Below are 22,634 nucleotides of genomic sequence, written 5' to 3' on the forward strand. Positions count from 1 at the left end.
TCCTTTTTGATGGGTGATGAGTCCTCCTCTGTAAAGTTCTGAATGATGTAGAATAACAACAAATTAAATAGAACAATCAAAAGCAGGCATTAAAAATAGTAGTGCAGGCAGTCGTGTGGCAGATTGAAGGGTGAGGGTCACAGAAAGACATGCATGATGTCTCAGCCCAGAAGGCCCTTTTGGTCCCAGCATCGTGTCCATCGGCTAAAGGAAAGCTTCCAACTCAGCTTACATTAGAGGACTGTTCCCAGCTTCCAACTCAGCTTACATTAGAGGACTCACCGATGTCAGTCCTAGGGAGTTATTCTCAGCAGGTACCACCACCTGGGATGCGTCAATTCGCAGGCATTCTAGTGATGGTCGGGCATCTGAGTTTCTTGTTTGGGGTTTGTTTTGCTTTGCTTTTGCTTCTTAAATCATCTTCTTATAGACTGCACATCAACAAGCACTGTGTTTCCTTATCACAAAAGTCAGCAGGAAGTATTTGCAGGCAGGAGAGAAGAGAATCAATAGACTTAAAAAAAAATTGACATCCAGGGCTGGACGAAAATTCAGGTGCCATGTGAGAGATTCCTATTGACCTTTTAGTCACATCTCGTGATTTTTGTTATTCCGGGAGGAGTGTGTCTCCAGTGCCTCCTGCTGAGATGATGAGAGGCTGTGCTGATAATACCTGCCATCTTTCCTTCGGGGAGTTCCAAACACTTTTTGTATATTTAGCCAAACACATTGTGTATTTACTAGAGAGTGAAGTTCTTTTCAAGGATAACTGCCGAAAGTGGAAAGCGATCTTGCTGTGTGAGGGAGAACGCTTTAGGAGATGAACCTGGGAACAATGACAGCTGCCTGTCACCTGCCGGGTGCTTTTCGTGAACCTGCTCCTGGGGTGGCCCTCGGGAGAGCACAGACAAAGGAGAGAGAGGAGAGGGCAGGGAGTACTGTCCAGGCCTTCCTTGGCTTCTCACCTCTTCCCCCTGCCACATTCGACCCCCTCAGGTGTCCCCGCAAAGAGAAAGCGCTGTAGTTCTTCTTCTCTATCTTGAACGAATCATGTTCGTTCAATGCCAGGTCACTTGGGCTGTCGTTCCCTGGAATCCAGGCAAGAAGGAGGGGACCCCTGCCCCTTGGATTGTCCACAGTAGCCTAGACCTTGACTGGCTCCCTCAGCCTCCATTTGGAGAAGGAAAGGGTAGTTTGGAAACTGAGACCTGGGTCGAGGACCAGACTCCAGGTCCATAATATAAATGTAAGGCAGAACCTGTCCCAGAATGTAAGACTCTCAATTCCCTGTTGAACAGATTTTATGCTTTTTCCTAACTCACTGTGGTTGCGTCCCTTGTGGAATTATCTAAGTTTCTCTTACTAATTTATTTTCCAATCCTGGTGCCAGGCCCAGGAGCTCATGTTCCCTGGGTTCTGTCTTTCAGATCTGCCTTTCATCGCTCCTTTGCTGCAGCATCTCCACAGAGACACCCTTGTTATTTGAAGGGGACAGTTCCTGATTGTACAAGGGGACCCTGCCGACGTTTGAAAAGTGTTAGCATCCCTGGGGCCAGGCACTAAATGCCAGTAGTGATCCCCTCGTGAGTGTGACACGCAGAAACACACTCAATTCCAGATGCTCCGGGGGTTGGGGGGAGGGTAGCCCAGGTGAGAACCACTGCCAGGGGCTTGGACAGGCCCTTCCTCCGCCGTCTAGTCCAGGACCACCAGTGCCTCTTCTCGCCTGACCACATTTCAGTGGGAAGGGTCCCCTAAGTGATTCGTTCGTTGATGTTTACTCTGCAGATATTTCCAGAGCACCTGCTAACAGCTCCACACCCTGTTTGAGGAGCTGTAGGTCCACCAGCCATTAGTCACCACTCACGTCTGCCCCTTCGTAGCTCTGTCCTATCTTCATCTGTTTATTTGCATGTTACTTCATAACTGTCTGCCAGTCATCCCTGGACCTCTCTTCTGACTCCCTCCCTGGGGACTCAGCTTGTCCAGGACAGTGACCACTTCTGCTTTGGCTTTTTTCCCCTCTGAAACCCCAGAGCAATCATCTTCATGTAGTAGGAATTCAGTAAGTGTTGGTCTGACTGCGTGATCCAAGGATATGCAACCATCGCCAAGGGTATATTTCTTTTCTGTAATAGAGATAATGGTTCTGATGTGTCGTTTTTTCTAATCTGAAGATTCTATTTTGTCTGCCACCCACCTGCAATGAGGAATAGCGTGGGAAACATTGGTATCCCTGGTAAACAGTAAATTTGACGTATGTCATGTACGAGGTGAAGACTGACTCTGAACGCTCCTTATTTCCTACGTGCATCCTGAGGAGGCCTTGGTCTTCGAGGCCATGCCTTGATCCCCTCCCAATTGTGACTTCTCAGTCAGAGAAGTCTTTTTCTGCCTTCCGTAGATTCAGAGTGCTTGGCGGCATAAGGCAAACAGACAAAAAAATAGGACAAACGACGAAAGGAAAGTGAGTGCAAAACTTGGAGAATCTGAGGGAGCAGTGGAGGCCTTCTTATTTCCTTTCTTCTTTTAATTTTTATAGTATGGAAAATTTCAAACACACAATAATTCCCAGAATACTATACCATTCCTCCTGTGTTCTTGTCACCTAGCTTCAACAGTTATCAACCCAAGGCCATCTCATTTCATTTCTATGCCTACCTACTCTCTCTTCCCTCCAATTGTATTATTTTAAACCCCAGCATCGTGTAATTGTATTCATAAGTATTTCAGTATGAATCTCTAAAAGACTCTTTATAAAAACATTGCCACAGTTATGTTCCTGTGTTTAAAACATAGCAGCAATCTCCTAATATCATCACATAGCGAGTCAATGTTCCAATATCCAATTGTGATGCTTTTATCAATAAATCTGAAAACCAGGTCCAGAATTATAGCTGCGTAGGAAAAGAAGCTGCAAAGGAACCAAGACAGATCTTCTCCTTACAGGAAAGTAGAATAAAGCAAATGGTAAAAGGGAATTCCGGAAGTAAAAGTGAAACAGCTCTGATCAGTACCACGTCTCCTGAGACCTGTCCAACCTCACCTGTGCAGTATGTCCAGTCTCCTCAAGCTCACCCCCTGGTGGCAAGTGTGACCCATGGGGGCTTCCCTTAACTCTTCAGAAATATTCGTTTCCTAACACGAGAGGATTCTCTACTGTGTTATTAGTAGTTTCATATTTGGCCACCTGTCAGAAGTGTGGGTGACACAGGGTTTCTTTTTAAGTATTGATTGAGCACATAATTTTAAAGTCAGCATATTAAATAAACATCTCTGCCCTTTCTTCCAGCAGGCAGCCCAGAGAACGGCTCTCCACGCTCTGTCTGACAGGTACGTTTTGTCATTTTTATGAACTATAAATTGCTTTATGAAACATTGAGCCCTATTTACTGTGGCGTATAATTCATAATCGGATTTTGTCCCTAAAGTGTCTGTGAACTGGGATGTTAAACATTTTGCATGCTTCAATTTGTCATGCCTGTGTGGAGTTTATTACTGCAAAAATCGCCTTGTTGTATTTCATAGAAAGTATGAAGAATCCCTTGTTGTACAATGAAACAGGAGACAGGAAACTTGGAGGGAAAGTCCTGAATGGTGCAGTAAATTCTGAACTTTGGAATTGGTTGAGATCTGAGCTCATTTTTCAACAATAAGTACTTCATTTATTCTGGGGTGTTGTCTTCAGACTTCTCTTCCACATCATTTCCCCGAGAGCTGTCTGCCTTCTGATGCGATTCTCTCTCGAACTGTACTTTATGCGCGGAACCCCATTCATGGTGCTGTGCGTGCCTGACTTTTGACTCCTTGCTCTGGCTTGTTTTTCCTAACTTGTGTTATTGAATGAGATATGTAAAGCTAATCAGTAAACATACTCCAGCTGTATTTCACATCTTCCTTTGCCTATAAGACTGTTTGAAAGTATTTGAATGGGCATATATAAAGTTACTTTCTAGAATAGAGCAGACCATCTCTTGGTTTGGGTTGGTCTTTGATTTCTCATTTGCCAAAGTGTGTGTGTGTGTGTGTGTGTGTGTGTGTGTGTGTGTGTGTGTGTGTTTTAAAGAACCATCAGGAGGTAAAGATGAAGCTTTGTTTTCTCTCCACAAGTGAGGTTCTCACAGGGCTGGAAACAGCCGGAGGAGCTGTTCCCCTCAGCGGGCTGGCAGGCATCTCGGCATTGTCTAGCTACCACCGCCCCCCTCCCTTCCTTCCCAGCTCTCTTCTGTGGAATGAGCAATAATTGACTATGTAAACCAGCTCAGTTCAGTGCTTCTCCAAGGTGAAACCTGTCACTTAGGCGAATTATCTGTGCTCATGGATGAAAAGCGTTTTCTCGATGGTGGCAGCCTGAGCCCAAGTGTTTTGATTTCAATTGAAAAGCCTTCCCCATGACAACCACACAAGCCTGTGGGCTCTAAGAGTGGCTGCCACGTGATCTTCTGGGGTTGCTTCTGGGATTCTCGCACAAGCTGATAACTGTACTGCTTCTGAGTCTGTTGGTAGAAAGAAGAGAGACTCCGGATCACAACACACTTAAAATCTGACACATTAATTCTTTTCCTCTACATATTTCTTTTTTCCCTTTGACTTTTCTTCTTCAGTGATTCCTTCAACAAAATGCATTGAGAAGCAAGAGAAAGCCCTCAGTTGACAATATTATGCCACTGCCAATGGTGACGAGGTTTCTTTTCAGGGTGATAAAAATGGTGTAAAATTAGATTATGGTGAAGACTTCACAACCCAGTAAATATACTAAAAACAACTGAATTGCATGCTTTAAATGGGTGAGCTTTATGGTATATAAATTACATTTCAATAATGCTACATATCTAGACACAAAATATCTTTATAGACTTTGGTAGAATGAATCAAGAACCATTTTTAAAAACATGGACTCCCACTGAAGACATGATTGTAGGTACAAAGACAAGTCATCAGAAGCTAGGACCGGTATATTCTAAGGCTTCTCCCCAAAAGATACAGGACTTTGTCCTGGGTAGAAAATGTGCATAGATTTTCATGATGAGCAATGCTATTACCTTTGACATTTTCTGATCTTCTCTCAAAAACCCCTCCTGAAGCCCAATAATTATTAATTGACTACTAAGTTAGTATCTTAGCCCTTGTTCTTATATAACCACTTAGTGCAGATACTGTGAGGAAAAAAAAGTTCATTCCCTAGAAACAGAAAAACAGAGGTTCCCATTATCCCTGCTCTTCTAACGAATTTCCCTGTCTTCAAACGTAACTGAGCATTTCCCTCTAAATCTTAACAGTTTTTCTGTTCACAATGGGAGGAACTCAGCGCCTTTCAAAGTAATGGGCTGACAGCAATGCAGTTGTGTAAAGCTACTTCTCTGTGCTTTTCCTGTTTTATATTTTCCATTAATTCAGGACCACTTGTGTATTTCCATGAGTGAGAAGTCTCTGTAATTGTTGGGCGATACAATTAAAAACCCTTCTTCAAAATAAGGACTTGTAACACCTACTGAATTAATTGGATTCATGTTTTCTAGTTTCTTCAATTAGAGAACGCTCACTTAACACATGACAGATGTCATTTTCTATCACATTACCTATTCTGTTGAATAAACTAGTCTTTTCTAGAAAATGAGGGATGCGGCTTTGGGTCCAGCCACCATATGACTTGCCTAAAATTCTGTCTGTCCCAAGAACGACCTCAAGTTGGGAAGGGAATTGAGTAGAAATTCCCCTCCAGGTTGTGCCCTTCCCAAGGTAGAGATCTAACCCCAGTATCTCTGTCTACTTACAGTCTGGTGGTGATCTATCATACATTCATTAACGCAGACTCTACTGGTTTCCTAAACTCTTTTTTCAGCCCGTTTTCACCTCTTGATTTAAAATTCCATAATGATTAGGCAGCAGTTTTGTTTCTCTCCAAGAAAAAGAAAGAGCACTTTTCAGGCCTTCAAAGCTGCTTCCTGAGTTCTGCGATTCTGGAGTTGGACAGAAAGCCCATGCTGGCTTGAGTCAGGCTACCATGTGACACTGAGGTATCCCACTGGTTTGCTCCTCTCTGGGCCCATGTCACTTCCATTTAACCTTATAACTGCCTAAGTACCTGGTGAACACAGGACGTGTGATCCAGGAGGAGAGCTGTTTTGTCTCAAGATGTACAACTTGATGATGAAATGGGATTCGCTTGACTGGGATTGTAGGGGCGATGTGAGTTTACACTGTAGGAAGCCAGTTGTCCTCTGCTTCCCCGTAAGAAAGCCGGCCTTCGAGGCTTGGGGACCTGGCCTAATGGGACTAGATATAGGGAAAAGGGGTGTCGTTTCCCTCTATGAGGGCAGATAGAAATCTCATCCCCGTGGGGTGTCAGAGGGTAGAGGATATCCAGACATCTTCTGAAGGTCAGTCTTGTCTATCTTTTCATTGCTCCAGCTTCCTGGTTTCCAGGGGCATTCTAGCAGAAGTCTAGCATCTGACAGTTGGCGATTGTAATGGTTTAAAGTTCAGTGAGTCCTCAGTAGTCAATACACAACCTTGATCAATTAAAACTCTGATATTGCCATTACTAAAATTTAAAAAGCATCTGTGGTCACTCCCATAGAGAACCTTTTGCCTTCTTTGAGTTTGAGCGATGGGCTTAGGTGATGGTTCAGCCGAAATAGCCCAAACACTCCACAGATCCAAACAGGATCACGACAGCGAGGCAGATGTGGGCTTTGGCCCAACTAACCCGTGCCACCTGCAGCAATGGGAAGGGTGTGTGAAGGTGGGATGGGGGCTTGGGTTTTGTTCTTTTCTACTGCTGCCTGTAGAACTTTTTATCCATCTGTTTTATGCCATCGAGAGGCAGCTGGCCTACCAGAGGCCTGCCAGTGCCCCAAATAACGAAAAAACAAGACACCAGGGCAGGAAGAGGTGACAAAATTCTCAGCAAGGTAAACCAGTCAATTACAAGAGAACCTCCCTTTGCAGAGGAGGATACGCCTTCTTTTTTTTTTTTTTTTTGGTGGAAAGTAAAGTTTACTTTATTATGGATGCTGGCAACTGGGGGGAGGTGCAGACTCGTGTCCAAAGGCCGACTCGCTCCCCCTGACAACCAGCGGGCCAGAGCTTTCATAGGCAGAGGGAGCGGGCTACACGCAGAAACGGCACAGTCAGCTCTGGCCGTCATCGAGAAATTGGTCATCGGTGGTCTGACCAGCACCATCTTGATTGTTTTAGGTACAGTTAGCCTTCAGTTCCCGGGTCGGTTTGTTCCCATTTCCTTGAGGCCAGTTCTCGGAATTGTGGCAGCCTGTGTCATGGCTACAGCCTGGTCATCGTGTAGTTAACTTCTTCCACCTGGTGAGGGTTTCAGTACCTGTAAGACAGCTCACAGGATGTGGCTCAGAATATTCTCCAGAGCCCTTGAGAGAGAACTAAATGTCCTTGACTTTGCTTACTGACTAAACTGTTATCGTTTTGTCCTGTTTGACTGCTTTTCTTTCTTCTACATTTTCTCACTTCTCTGATTAAACTTATTCTTTGGCTAAAGTTTTTATGCAGACAAAAGACAGGAGGATATGGGGGTGGGGGAAGGACCATAGGGTCCTGTTTCATTGCACTCCCCATTGCCCTCTCCGCTGGCAAATGCCAAACCACTTTCTCTCTGTGAATTTGCCTCTTTGGGGTATTTCATATAAATGGAATCCTGCGAAATGCACTCGTTTGTGTTTGGCTTCTTTCATTGAGCGTGTTTTCAAGGTTTATCTGTGTTGTGGCATGTACTAGTACTTCATTCCTTTTTTTTCTTTTGAGATGACTTATCAATTGTCAAATTAATTTATTCTAAATTGCCAGTGTAATTTTTTTTGAATTTAATTTAATTTTTTTATACAGCAGGTTCTTATTAGTTATCCATTTTATACATATTAGTGTATATATGTCAATCCCAATCTCCCAATTCATCCCAACATCACCCTCCACCACCACCACTTCCTCCCCTTGGTGTCCATACATTTGTTCTCCACATCTGTGTCTCAATTGCCACCCTGCAAACCCGTTCATCTGTACCATTTTTCTAGGTTCCACATATATGTGTTAATATACGATATTTGTTTTTCTCTTTCTGACTTAACTTCACTCTGTATGACAGTCTCTAGATTCATGCATGTCTCTACAAATGACCCAATTTCATCCCTTTTTATGGCTGAGTAATATTCCATTGTGTATATGTACCACATCTTCTTTATCCATTCGTCTGTCGATGGGCATTTAGGTTGCTTCCCTGACGTGGTTATTGTAAACAGTGTTTCGGTGGACATTGGGGTGCATATGTCTTTTTGAATTATGGTTTTCTCTGGGTGTATGCCCAGTAGTGGGATTGCTGGGTCATATGGTAATTCTATTTTTAGTTTTTTAAGGAACCTCCATGCTGTTCTCCATAGTGACTATATCAGTTTCATTCCCACCAACAGTGCAAGAGGGTTCCTTTTCTCCACACCCCCTCCAGCATTTGTTGTTTGTAGATTTTCTGAAGATGCCCATTCTAACCGGTGTGAGGTGATACCTCATTGTAGTTTTGATTTGCATTTCTCTAATAATTAGTGATGTTGAGCAGCTTTTCATGAGCTTCTTGGCCATCTGTATGTCTTCTTTGGAGAAATGTCTATTTAGGTCTTCTGCCCATTTTTTGATTGGGTTCTTTATTTTTTTAATATTGAACTGCATGAGCTGTTTATATATTTTGGAGATTAATCCTTTGTCTGTTGATTTGTTTGCAAATATTTTCTCCCATTCTGAGGATTGTCTTTTTATCTTGTTTGTAGTTTCCTTTGCTTTGCAAAAGCTTTTAAGTTTCATTAGGTCCCTTTTTTTTTTACTTTTGTTTTTATTTCCATTACTCTAGGAGGTGGATCAAAAATGATCTTGCTGTGATTTATGTTAAAGAGTGTTCTTCCTATGCTTTCCTCTAAGAGTTTTATAGTGTCCAGTCTTACATTTAGGTCTCTAATCCATTTTGAGTTTATTTTTGTGTATGGTGTTAGGGAGTGTTCTAACTTCATTCTTTTACATGTAGCTGTCCAGTTTTCCCAGCACCACTTATTGCAGAGGCTGTCTTTTCTCCATTGTACATCGTTGCCTCCTTTGTCATAGATTAGTAGACCGTAGGTGCGTGGGTTTATCTCTGGGCTTTCTATCCTGTTCCATTGATCTATATTTCTGCTTTTGTGACAGTACCATACTGTCTTGATTACTGTAGCTTTGTAGTATAGTCTGAAGTCAGGGAGTCTGATTCCTCCAGCTCCGTTTTTTTTCCTCAAGACTGCTTTGGCTATTCGGGGTCTTTTGTGTCTCCATACAAATTTTAAGACTTTTTTGTTCTAGTTCTGTAAAAAATGCCATTGGTAATTTGATAGGGATTGCATTGAATCTGTAGATTGCTTTGGGTAGTATGGTCATTTTTACAATATTGATTCTTCCAATCCAAGAACATGGTTTATCTCTCCATCTGTTTGTATCATCTTTAATTTCTTTCATCAGTGTCTTATAGTTTTCTGCATACAGGTATTTTGTCTCCCTAGGTAGGTTTATTCCTAGGTATTTTATTCCTAGGTGTTTTATTCTTTTTGTTGCAGTGGTAAATGGGAGTGTTTCCTTAATTTCTCTTTCAGATTTTTCATCATTAGTGTATAGGAATGCAAGAGATTTCTGTGCATTAAGTTTGTATCCTGCTACTTTACCAAATTCATTGATTAGCTCTAGTAGTTTTCTGGTAGCATCTTTAGGATTCTCTATGTATACTACCATGTCATCTGCAAACAGTGACAGTTTTACTTCTTCTTTTCCAATTTGTATTCCTTTTATTTCTTTTTTCTTCTCTGATTGCCATGTCTAGGACTTCCAAAACTATGTTGAATAGTAGTGGTGAGAGTGGACATCCTTGTCTGTTCCTGATCTGAGAGGAAGTGCTTTCAGTTTTTCACCATTGAGAATGATGTTTGCTGTGGGTTTGTCATATATGGGCTTTATTGTGTTGAGGTAGTTTCCCTCTATGCCCTCTTTCTGGAGAGTTTTTATCATAAATGGGTATTGAATTTTGTCAAAAACTTTTTCTGCATCTATCTAGATGATCATATGGTTCTTATTCTTCAATTTGTTAACATGGTGTATCACATTGATTGATTTGCGTATATTGAAGACTCCTTGCATCCCTGGGATAAATCCCACTTGATCATGGTATATGATCATTTTAATATGTTGTTGGCTTCTGTTTGCTAGTATTTTGTTGAGGATTTTTGCATCTATATTCATCAGTGATATTGGTCTGTAATTTTCTTTTTTTGTAGTATCTTTCTCTGGTTTTGGTATCAGGGTGATGGTGGCCTCATAGAATGAGTTTGGGAGTGTTCCTTCCTCTGCACATAGAGTGAGTTTGGGAGTGTTCCTTCCTTTGCAGTTTTTTGGAAGAGTTTGAGAAGGATGGGTGTTAGCTCTTCTCTAAATGTTTGATAGAATTCACCTGTGAAGCCATCTGGTCCTGGATTTTCATTTGTTGGAAGATTTTTAATCACAGTTTCAATTTCATTACTTGCGATTGGTCTGTTCATATTTTCTATTTTTTCCTGGTTCAGTCTTGGAAGGTTATACCTTTCTAAGAATTTATCAATTTCTTCCAGGTTGTCCATTTTATTGGCATAGAGTTGCTTGTAGTAGTCTCTTATGATGCTTTGTATTTCTGCAGTGTCTGTTGTTAACTTCTCCTTTTTCATTTCTAATTTTATTGCTTTGAGTCCTCTCTTTTTCTTGATGAGTCTAGCTAGAAGTTTATCAATTTTGTTTATCTTCTCAATGAACCAGCTTTTCGTTTTATTGATCTTTGCTATTGTTTTCTTTGTTTCTATTTCATTTATTTCTGCTCTGATCTTTATGACTTCTGTCCTTCTGCTAACTTTGGGTTTTATCTGTTCTTCTTTCTCTAGTTCCTATACGTGTAAGGTTAGATTTTTTATTTGAGATGTTTGTTGTCTCTTGAGGTAGGCCTGTATTGCTATAAACTTCCCTCTAATAACTGCTTTTGGTGCATCCCATAGGTATTGGATTGTCGTGTTTTCGTTGTCATTTGTCTCTAGGTATTTTTTGATTTCCTCTTTGATTTCTTCAGTGGTCTCTTGGTTATTTAATAACGTATTGTTTAGCCTCCGTGTGTTTGTGTTTTTTACACTTTTTTCCCTGTAATTTATTTCTAATCTCATAATGTTGTGGTCAGAAAAGATGCTTGATATGATTTCAGTTTTCTTAAATTTACTGAGGCTTGATTTGTTACCCAAGATGTGGTCTATCCTGGAGAATGTTTCATGCGCACTTGAGAAGAAAGTGTAATCTGCTGTTTTTGGATGGAATGTCCTATAAATATCAATTAAATCTATCTGGTGTATTGTGACATTTAAAGCTTGTGTTTCCTTATTAATTTTATGTTTGGATGATCTGTCCATTGGTGTAACGGAGGGGTTAAAGTTTCCTACTATTATTGTGTTACTGTCGATTTCCTCTTTTATAGCTGTTAGCAGTTGCCTTATGTATTGAGGTGCTCCTATGTTGGGTGCATATATATTTATAATTGTTATATCTCCTTCTTGGATTGATCCCATGATCATTATGTAGTGTCCTTCCTTGTCTCTTGTAACATTCTTTATTTTAAAGTCTATTTTATCTGATATGAGTATTGCTACTCCAGCTTTCTTTTGATTTCCATTTGCATGGAATATCTTTTTCCATCCCCTCACTTCCAGTCTGTATGTGTCCCTAGGTCTGAAGTTGATCTCTTGTAGGCAGCATATATATGGGTCTTGTCTTTGTATCCATTCAGCAAGCCTGTGTCTTTTGGTTGGAGCATTTAATGCATTCACATTTAAGGTAATTATCGATATGTATGTTCCTATTACCATTTTCTTAATTGTTTTGGGTTTGTTTTTGTAGGTTCTTTTCTTCTCTTGTGTTTCCCCCTTAGAGAAGTTCCTTTAGCATTTGTTGTAGAGCTGGTTTGGTGGTGCTGAATTCTCTTAGCTTTTGCTTGTCTGTAAAGACAAGAGAACTTTTGATTTCTCTGTCGAATCTGAATGAGATCCTTAGCCGGTAGAGTAATCTTGGTTTTAGGTTCTTCCCTTTCATCACTTTAAATATGTCCTGCCACTCCCTTCTGGCTTGTAGAGTTTCTGCTGAGAAATCAGCTGTTAACCTTATGGGAGTTCCCTTGTATGTTATTTGTCATTTTCCCTTGCTGCTTTCAATAAATTTCCTTTGTCTTTAATTTTTGCCAATTTGATTACTATGTGTCTCGGTGTGTTTCTCCTTGGGTTTATCCTGTATGGGACTCTCTGTGCTTCCTGGACTTGGGTGGCTATTTCCTTTCCCATGTTCAGGATGTTTTCAACTATGATTTCTTCAGATATTTTCTCGGGTCCTTTCTCTCTTCTCCTTCTGGGACCCCTATAATGCGAATGTTGTTGCATTTAGTGTTGTCCCAGAGGACTCTTAGGCTGTCTTCATTTCTTATCATGCTTTCTTCTTTATTCTGTTCTGCAGCAGTGAATTCCACCATTCTGTCTTCCAGGTCACTTATCCGTTCTTCTGCCTCAATTATTCTGCTGTTGATTCCTTCCAGTGTATTTTTCATTTCAGTTATTGTATTGTTCATCTCTGTTTACTTGTCCTTTAATTCTTCTAGGTCTTTGTTAAACATTTCTTGCATCTTCTCGATCTTTGCCTCCATTCTTTTTCCAAGGTCCTGAATCATCTTCACTATCATTATTCTGAATTCTTTTTCTGGAAGGTTGCCTATCTCCACTTCATTTAGTTGTTTTTCTGGGGTTTTATCTGTTCCTTCATCTGGTACAGAGTCCTCTGCCTTTTCATCATGTCTGTCTTTCTGTGAACGTGTTTTTCATTCCATAGGCTGCAGGATTGTAGTTCTTCTTGCTTCTGCTGTCTGCCCTCTGGTGGATGAGGCTATCTAAGAGGCTTGTGCAAGCTTCCTGATGGAGGGACTGGTGGTGGGTAGAGCTGGGTGTTGCTCTGGTGGGCAGAGGTCTGTAAAACTTTAATCTGCTTGTCTGCTGATGGGTGGGGCTGAGTTTCCTCCCTGTTGGTTGTTTGGCCTGAGAGGACCCAAACCTGGAGCCCACCCTGGCTCTTTGGTGGGGCTAATGGCAGACTCTGGGAGGACTCATGCCAAGAAGTACTGCCCAGAACTTCTGCTGCCAGTGTCCTTGTCCTCACGGTGAGACACAGCCACCCCCACCTCTGCAGGAGACTCTCCAACACTAGCTGGTAGGTCGGGTTCAGTCTCCTATGGGGTCACTGCTCCTTCCCCTGGGTCCCGATACACACAGTACTTTGTGTGTGCCCTCCAGGAGTGGAGTCTCTGTTTCCCTCAGTCCTGTCGAAGTCCTGCAGTCGAATCCCACTAGCCTTCAGTCTGATTCTCTGGGAATTCCTCCTCCCGTTGCTGACCCCCAGGTTGGGAGGCCTGACGTGGGGCTCAGAACCTTCACTCCAGTGGGTGGACTTCTGTAGTATAAGTGTTCTCCAGTTTGTGAGTCACCCACCCAGCAGTTATGGGATTTGATTTGATTGTGATTGCGCCCCTCCTACCGTCTCATTGCGGCGTCTCCTTTGTCTTTGGATGTGGGGTATCTTTTTTGGTGAGTTCCAGTGTCTTCCTGTCGATGATTGTTCAGCAGTTAGTTGTGATTCCGGTGCTCTCGCAAGAGGGAATTAGCGCACGTCCTTCTACTCCGCCATCTTGAACCAGTCTCTCCCATTCTCCTTCTTATTCACACCTTATGATGTGCCTCTCACGTGTCTGTTCTCTGTACATATTATTGTACTAGATGGGGTAGAGAGAGGCAGAGAAGAATTGGGATAAATGGGCTTTGTGGGTCATTTCTAAAGGTGAGTCTTTGGTATCGACACTGCCGCATCACAAGTGATGTGGAGACTATGCAGAGTGCGGTGAGGAGAAGGCAGGATATGTGTGCAGCATGTGAAGTGCCTCTGAAAACCATTAACTTCCCTTCCCGAGTAGTAAATAGTAGATAACTGTGATCAAAAAAGGGTTTGTGTGATTTATCAAGCTGGGCAACTGTGCATCTGCAGAAGAGCCGGAGGTCAGTCTTGAAATCCAGAGCAAGGGGAACACTAGGCAATCGCCAGGTCTGAGAAGTTAATCATCCCCTTGGACCGCTTGCATCCGTCTCAGAGCGACAGAACTGCTGCAGAGCGAGCAGGGATGCTTTATAGCCACAGATCAGGAATTAATATTTTCTGTGAACCCTCCAGCATCATTTTCAGTAACGTGGGTTTTATAAAAATGCAGCATAATTTCATATGAATAAATCACATTCAGCTAGAAAGATGAGAAGCTGGGGGGAAAAATTGTGCTTGACTTTAACAGAAAAACAAAAAAAGGAACGAGCAAGAAAGCCAACATGAAAACAGTTGTTGAAGCCATGGCCCTGGGAGGGTGCAAATGGCCGTGTGGTTAACTTGTACGTATAATCATCTTCTGAAATGTCAGCCTATGACTCCAGAAACGGCTACATTTTTACAGCCTTGGAGATGCATCACCAGACTGTAACCTGTCTGCCCATCTGGCAGTATCTCAGGTCCAGGATCCATTTATGCTGGAATCCAAACAACTGCCATTGATTTATTCATTTGTGCCGCGAGGCTTTACTGAACGTGTCCTGCGTGCACAGCGGGCACTGGGCTGGTGCAGGTGGGCAGTGGTAGGAAGCAGCCATCCCTCTGCTCATGGCCTCCCCGACCACGGCTTTGCGGAGAGAAAGCCCTTGTTAGCCTCGCGCATCTGCTCACCTCAATTTCGCCCTTCCTCAAATAAACCTCGCCCGTCACATCTCCTCTTCCCATTAGGGAGAATATAATGAAATTAAGTAAGTGAGGAATCATGTAAAATAAAGTGAGTGTGACCTGTGTCTGGAAGCGGGGCTGGAAATGAATGGCCCCACGACCAGTGGGGAGGGCAGGGTAGGCATCTGATGGCAGGGAGGGGGCTTTGCATTCAGCCTGGTCTTCCTGACCTGTCGCCACGTGGACCTGAGCCAAGCCGAGGGAACATGCTGGGAGTGGCCACCAGCGCCGAATGGTGTCTTTCCAGGTCACATTTTACATACTGTCCCTGAAGTCTGAAGAAGAAAGTCACAGTTGCCAGGCACTGGTAATGGTTGGCCTCTTCTCTAAGGGTCCAAAAAGGGGGCTTGGGGGACTTTTAAGAAAGTTTCAAATTTCAAGCTTGGAAGATGACAAGGTAGCAGAAGGACATGTATCAGCCCCACCTTCGAGACCCACGATGGTCTCCAGTCTCTCCAGTGCAGGGGCTTCTGATGATGAAGTCTTTTTGGTAAAACTTTTTAAAAGAGCTTTAGAGTTTAGAAGCCCTATCTCATTGGCTATCTCATTTTATGATCCCACAATAACCCTATGAGATAGAAAGGACCCATTTTACAGATAAGAAAACTGAGCCTGAGACAGGTGATGGACTCACCCCAGGTCACAGGGTAGCAAGTGGCAGAGCTGGGACTAGATTCCAGGTCCTCTGACTCGTGTGGAGTAGAATTGTCTCATCCCCATCACGCAGCAAGGAAACAGGCTTGGATGGGGTCAGAGGCAGGTGGTTCAGGCCACATTTTATATTGTAACAAATAGCTTAGTGTGTACTAATACTTTGTTTCTACTAGTAGTTATAATAATCCGTACATTTCTTGCCTAGCTATCTTTTTATCCCTAGCACCTAGCACAGTTCCTGGCAGTTAGGAGACACAATAAGTTATGTGATGAATGAAAGAAAACAATGAACAAATGAATACGTGAATCAGAACCCATGTTTTGTGGTTAAGCAATGGCAAATTTGGGCTTAAAATAGAAAATAGATTTCTGAAACTGTGGCTGTCCGCCATTGCAGCAGACCATCTCAGGAGGCAGAGTTTGATGGTCAGGGACTTAAAAAAAAAAAAAAAAAAAAACCCTTCAAAAGATTGAAAGCATCCCATGCGATTCAATTCAAGTGAAATTAAATTCTTAGAAATCAGTAACCAGAGAGAACTGTAGGATGGCCGTAGGATGCCTTAGAGAAGTTTCCTGGCCAGAGATGATCACTGGCTTCTCCCTGTGTCCCCCTCCCCACTCCTCATTGCTGTGCTTCCCACTGTGGACACGATTTAAGATGCTCTCCCATATTATCTCCACCAGTTATTCATGTTTCTTTTTTTCCTTCCTTCATTTGATGCACATTTATCGTACAGACCCCCTGCAATGGGTAAGGCATCACATCAGTCTCTGTGGTAGACATGAAAATGCTTTACCCACGCATCCCACTCTCCAGGAGTTTACGGGTGGTAGCGGAAACGTGCGCAGATCTACCGCGTGCATTAAATGTCAACGTGTGCTTGTGTGGTCCTGGGCCTTGTTAGTACAGCAGTGGCGTGTAGGTGCACCACCAAGCATTTCACATGCATCACTTATCATTAATCCTCACGATAACCCACTCAGCCAGGAAGGAGGAATTCAATATTAGGGCCTTAAAGAGATGAACATTTATTTCGTTTCATTTTCCAAACACCCTCCCTAGAATCCTAGTGAATCTGGGTTTACAGAGACACGTAACCGACCCACAGTCTTACGGCTGTAAAGCTGCTGCATGGCCCGTCTGCCTCTAGCAGATGCTCTTAGCAGCTTCAGTAACATCCTTCCACCCCATCAAGTTATAAAGAGATCACTGTCCCTGGGGGGATGCAGGTAGACCCGAAGCCCTCTCTGAGCAGAGCAAGGGGCGCAGGGAGGGGGCATTTGAAGTAACGTGTAAAGGAGGGGAGCATCAGGGGACCCAAGAGTGGAAAGCGGAACGGCTTTCTCCGCAGACAGAACGAGCACCCTGAGCAAGGGAAGGCTGGGGGTCAACAGGGGCAGCAGGCCCTTCGTTCCCCTGGGGTGTAGGCATCCAGAGGGATAGGGGTCTGGGAGCCAGCTCTCCACCCCCCCCCCCCAGTGCAGGAGGCAGGGGAGCCCGGCTTCCCTCAAACGTGGGATCAAGCCTCATCTTCCACGGAAACCTTAACTAACCAACTACCCTGACTCCTACTGCCCTGTTCCATCAGTGCCTCGTGGAATTGCTGACATAGACCTGCTTCCGCCCTCTGCTCACTTTATGTGTTTATGTGTGTTCTCATCAGTGGCTGGAGAACAGGAGCCCCATTGTGAATATTAGGTAATACTGTATACGGAATGACTGCTCAGATGTAAGCTATTGTATATAGGATGGATAAACAAGGTCCTACCGTATCGCACAGGGAAATATATTCAATATCCTATTATAAACCATAGTGGAAAAGAGTATAAAAAAAGCATGTGTAATATATATGGAATCTAAAAAAAAAAAAAAAAAAACGTTCTGAAGAACCTAGGGGCAGGACAGGAATAAAGACGCAGACATAGAGAATGGACTTGAGGACATGGGAAGGGGGAAGGGGAAGCTGGGACGAAGTGAGAGAGTGGCATGGACATATATACACTACCAAATGTCAAATAGATAACTAGTGGGAAGCAGCCGCATAGCACAGGGAGATCAGCTCGGTGCTTTGTGACCACCTAGAGGGGTGGGATAGGGAGGGTGGGAGGGAGACGCAAGAGGGAGGAGATACGGGGATATATGTATACATATAGCTGATTCACTTCGTTATAAAGCAGAAACTAACACACCGTTGTAAAGCAATTATACTCCAATAAAGATGTTTAAAAAAAAAAGCATGTGTATATGTATATGTATAACTGAATCACTTTGCTGTACAGGAGAAATTAACACAACATTATAAATCACCTATACTTCAACTAAAAAAAAAAAAAAGAAGAAGAAAGAATGCTCAATAATGACTTACTCAATGCCTTTCAAACATGAAAGACTAAGAATTCAAATTATGCCACTCATCTCTGCTGCCATGATAAGGAGGGGGAAAAATGCCAAACCTCTGGCCTAGCTTTCCCTAATCTCTTCTCTTTTTTACAAGACATCATGAAGCAAGCACGGGATTTTGAATCCTTGAGCTTGGGCTGGAACTTACTTTGGGCAAAGTATTTATACATCTGAGTCTGAACTCTCACAATTGCATAAACAGGATGGTGATAATGTCCTCCTTGTTAGGTTTATGGACAGATTAAATGAGGCGATAAGTAGAAAAAGTGCTTTGTTAATCTATCCATACGATAGTAATTACTCTATTACATCACTAAGAAAATCCACTCATCAAGGTTCCATGAGGGACTCTTTAAGTCGTGCCAGGAAGCTTAAAAACAAAGAGAGGAAAATGTGACAGAGTGGACTTAATTTATGAAACCATGAATAACTAATAGTATGGAGCGTGTTTTTACCTTGACATTATAGAAAAATGAATATCAACAAAGCCCAAGAACTATCCCTTACTATTGCTCGTTCCATCCCTACTTTGTAATAGGTTCTAATCTAGCCTGTTCTCCCATCAAAGCCTAACTATGGGTCTCTGGGTCCTGGGTAAGTTCACCTCGACCCCTGAGGAAGCAGCAACCCGTGCCTCCTATGTCAGCATCTTACTTCACTCGCCTGGAAAAGTCATCCTGGGTCATTTCCAGACACCTTTTCCAGCTGATCCCTGAAGAATTGGATTCATCTTATTATTTCCAAAGTAAATCATCATTATTTCAAAAGCAAGCAATGACTCTCAGATAACATGGGAGATCCCTGGTAGAGATCTGTTTGGGGGCCCTGTAAAAAGAGAAGAACGCTAACTGGGCCTCTGTGTGAGCTCTCTTCTCTAACGGGGCCAGCGGTACCCATGGACGTTTACAGAAGTGGACACACTCTCCTTACTGCTTCTTCTTAACTGCCACCTAAGTGTCCCCGACCGCCCTTCGGTGACTGTTAGCCCAGCTGACTGCATTAGCATCGTAAGCAAACGTAGGCTATCGAATCTAAAACTCAGCTTTTAAAAAGTTCCCTTAAGTACTGGGCTTCCCTGGTGGCGCAGTGGTTGAGAATCTGCCTGCCAATGCAGGGGACATGGGTTTGATCCCTGGTCCCGGAAGAACCCACATGCCATGGAGCAACTAAGCCCGTGCGCCACAACTACTGAGCCCGTGCTCTAGAGCCAGCGAGCCACAACTATTGAAGCCCACGCTCCTAGAGCCCGTACTCTGCAACAAGAGAAGCCACCACAATGAGAAGCCCACTCACCACAGTGAAGACCCAACGCAGCCAAAAATAAATAAAATAAATAAATTTATTAAAAAAAAAGTCCCCGTGAGTACTAATTTCCACCACGAAACTTAATGGCTCCAGAGAAGACATTGAATTCTATCAGGTAAATAACACACATTTTAAAAGGTCCCAAACATGTATTTTACACAATAGAACAGAGCAGCCTGGAAGAAACTGTTAACAGTCTTTCGAGTAAATGAATAACAATTTGTATGAAGCCACTAATTACCTGTGAAGATGGTTTAGTGGGGTGGTGATGCCTGCAGGTTCTCGTGGACCCGCTGCCTGAGGTCTGGGCAAGGAGGATGCAGCCCGGAGGGACCTCTGGGTGAAAGGAAGTGTTAATAACCCTTTTAGTCAATGCCCACAGTTGCCAGGAACCTAAAGGAGCAGATGGGGTGATGCGAGCTGGGCATACTTTAGCAGGGTTTAACCTCTTTCAAAAAGAATGAAAATAAACGGTTTGTTATGGGATTATGTGAAATCATCTGTGTGAGACTTTTGAAAATTGTAAAGCACTATTGAATGTAAAGAATCTTCCGGGGCTTCCCTGGTGGCGCAGTGGTTGGGAGTCCGCCTGCCGATGCAGGGGACGCGGGTTCGTGCCCCGGTCCGGGAAGATCCCACATGCCGCGGAGTGGCTGGGCCCGTGAGCCATGGCCGCTGGGCCTGCGCGTCCGGAGCCTGTGCTCCGCAACGGGAGAGGCCACAACAGTGAGAAGCCCGCGTACCGAAAAAAAGAAAAAATCTTTCATTCACTAAAAAAGAAATTTAAGGAATGGTAGTGGTGACAGCTGCACAACGATGTGAATATATTTAATGCCACCGAATTTGTCACTTAAAAACAGGTAAAATCATAAATTTTGTATGTGTATTTGCCACAATAAAAAAGAAAAAATGAGTACATCTCTGCACGTACTAATATCCCCAGGTCTTCAGGATGGTCCCTTCTCTCAAATGTCTGGAGTGGGAAGCAGGCGTCTCTCTCCCAGGTTTGAGGTGCTAGGTTCCAGCCTGGAGATTTCTTCCTTCCTTCCTTCTCTGCTAGCAGAGGTGCCTCTGGTATCCTGCGCTGGGGAGAGCCACCGTCCCTCCCCTGCTCTTGTTACTGACTCAGATCCTTGGACTCTTTAATCAATAGAAGTTGATAAGATGACAGACAAGAAATTCAGGCAGGGCTTCACTGGGACTCGTGCATCAGCACAAGGGAGCAAAAACAAGTAACAGGTGCCCTTGCTCACTCCCCGAGGAGAGGGGGCGAGCTGGTCTGTTAAGTGGGGTGAAAGTAGGGGTGGATCTGTGGGTGGGGGCCGGAGGCGGGGCTTAGGTGGTCTGCCCACCCGCTTGGTGGTGTCATGTGCAGGGATCGTGTGCAAGGACCGTGCTTTTGCTCCGACAGCTCAGAAGTGGCACTTGGTTTGTGGCCTCTTGGTATCTTACTGTTCCTAACTGCCCTGCCTGTGCATGCGCGCAGTTATTTTTAGTCCCTCATAGTTCCTTTGTATTCTGCTCTGGAGGAGATGTTTGTCCAGGTGCAAGCACTGCAGCCCAGGGTCCCAGGTCCCAGCCCACCTCCCTCCTGTCGCCAGGGACCTGTGGCTGCAGAAGAGCCAGGCTCACTGTCCACACCACCTGGTTTAACCAGCCTCAGGAAAGGGACCAGAGGAACAAGACACCCCATGGATGGAGTGACCTAACAGTTAGGACCACCCCTTAGGTTACTAGCTTGGACCTGTTACCGTGCACACGGTGTTCCTCTCTTCTGGACTCGTTCCTTCAGACTAAGTTGATAGAGCTGCCAGTGGTAAAATATTTAAATAACAGAACTGGAGTTGTTTTTGCTGGAAGGCTTTGTCCCTGTGTGTTACCCCTTTTGAACACTGTGTTGCATCACTTCTAGACCAAGGACGATGGTACCGTGTACGTCTGATGTTTGTTGTTCACTTAAGTTTTAATGCATCCCCCCAATTTTTCTTTTTTTTTTTTTTTTTTGCTGTACGCGGGCCTCTCACTGTCGTGGCCTCTCCCGTTGTGGAGCACAGGCTCCAGACGCGCAGGCTCAGCGGCCATGGCTCACGGGCCCAGCCGCTCCGCGGCATGTGGGATCCTCCCGGACCAGGGCACGAACCCGTGTCCCTTGCATCGGCAGGCGGACTCCCAACCACTGCACCACCAGGGAAGCCCCCCCCCCAAAATTTTTAATGTATCCAATACATGAGACATCTCCAAGTTAAAATTAAGAGAAATAAAAGACTGTGTAATGAGCATAGTTTTCAATATTTCTCGATGCTGCCTCTTCCTTTTTAAAAATATATATTGCTGGAGACACTACTCGGAAAAGATCCCTGGTGTTCTCCTTACTTGCTGCAAGTAGTAAATCTTTCCTTTTCTTAAAAAGAAATATATACACACACACACACAGTATTTATATATATATATATATATATATATATATATACACACACACACATATTTATATATAAACATATTTGTTTGTATATCTGAAGTGGAATTATGCCTGTACATTCTTGAATAACTACTTAGATTGAATTAAGCACTTGCTGTCCTGCACTGAATGTGTTGATGATTGGTTATTAGTGGTCAGTTCTATTCAAATATTTAAACTGATTACACATGAAGATATAATGCAATCTCCCCCGCGTTCCCCCTTTTTAAACTTTGCATTCACACTGACTCAGATCTGGGAAATTGAACTGAACATAAAATAAACCCAAGAGCAACCAATCATATATTTTACAGGAAAAAATTCACAAAAGGTGCATATTTAATACCCATGTATATTTCTTAACACACTGAGGCCACTGTCTGTAGCTCTTTCACTGGTGTCTGTGCCTTTAGTGAACGGAGGGCAGCTGGAGGAACATTTCTCGTGGGGTGGGTAGTTTTAAAACGAATAGATTAGTGGTGTTTTTTGTTTTGTTTTGTTTAAAACCAAACTACTTAGCTGCTTTTGATGAAAGTTTATTTAAATCTCGACACCACAACTGTTTTTTGTTTTGTTTTGTTTTGAATCTCCTTTTAGTGGAGAAAACTGGCCAAAGCCCTGGAGCCTTCTTTCTCTGCCTTAAGAGCCTTTCAGGCCAGCACCTCTCCATCCCCCTTATTCCCTCCCAGACAGTCCCACCCAGGCCAGTTCGCTCTGGGGATGCTGAGCCAGCTGGAGCGAGCTGCCCATTCTGCTGCTAACTCTGGGCACGGGGCCGGCCCCTCCGCCTCCGACCCTTCACCACTTGCCTCCCGTGACTCAGGCCTCTGGCGTCCTCCGGAGGCAGCCGTGGGCCAGCATTGGCAGGCTGGCCCGCTGGCTCCACTGCGTTTTGGAGCCTGATGAGCTCCCCTGCTGGTGTTGAAA

At 43.7% G+C, this 22,634-nt stretch overlaps 1 protein-coding gene across 1 annotated transcript in view; it reads left to right on the plus strand.

The window, feature by feature from the left end:
• Positions 1–22,634, plus strand: part of AFF3 (ALF transcription elongation factor 3) — a 604,640-nt gene that overhangs the window by 506,235 nt on the left and 75,771 nt on the right. The window contains exon 12 of the mRNA XM_060027282.1: positions 3,293–3,333. Within this exon, the coding sequence (XP_059883265.1) occupies positions 3,293–3,333 (41 nt within the window). The remainder of the gene's footprint in view (positions 1–3,292; positions 3,334–22,634) is intronic.

The sequence above is a fragment of the Delphinus delphis genome, chromosome 12 (genome assembly GCF_949987515.2).
Source record: "Delphinus delphis chromosome 12, mDelDel1.2, whole genome shotgun sequence".
NCBI classification, from domain to species: Eukaryota; Metazoa; Chordata; class Mammalia; order Artiodactyla; family Delphinidae; genus Delphinus; species Delphinus delphis.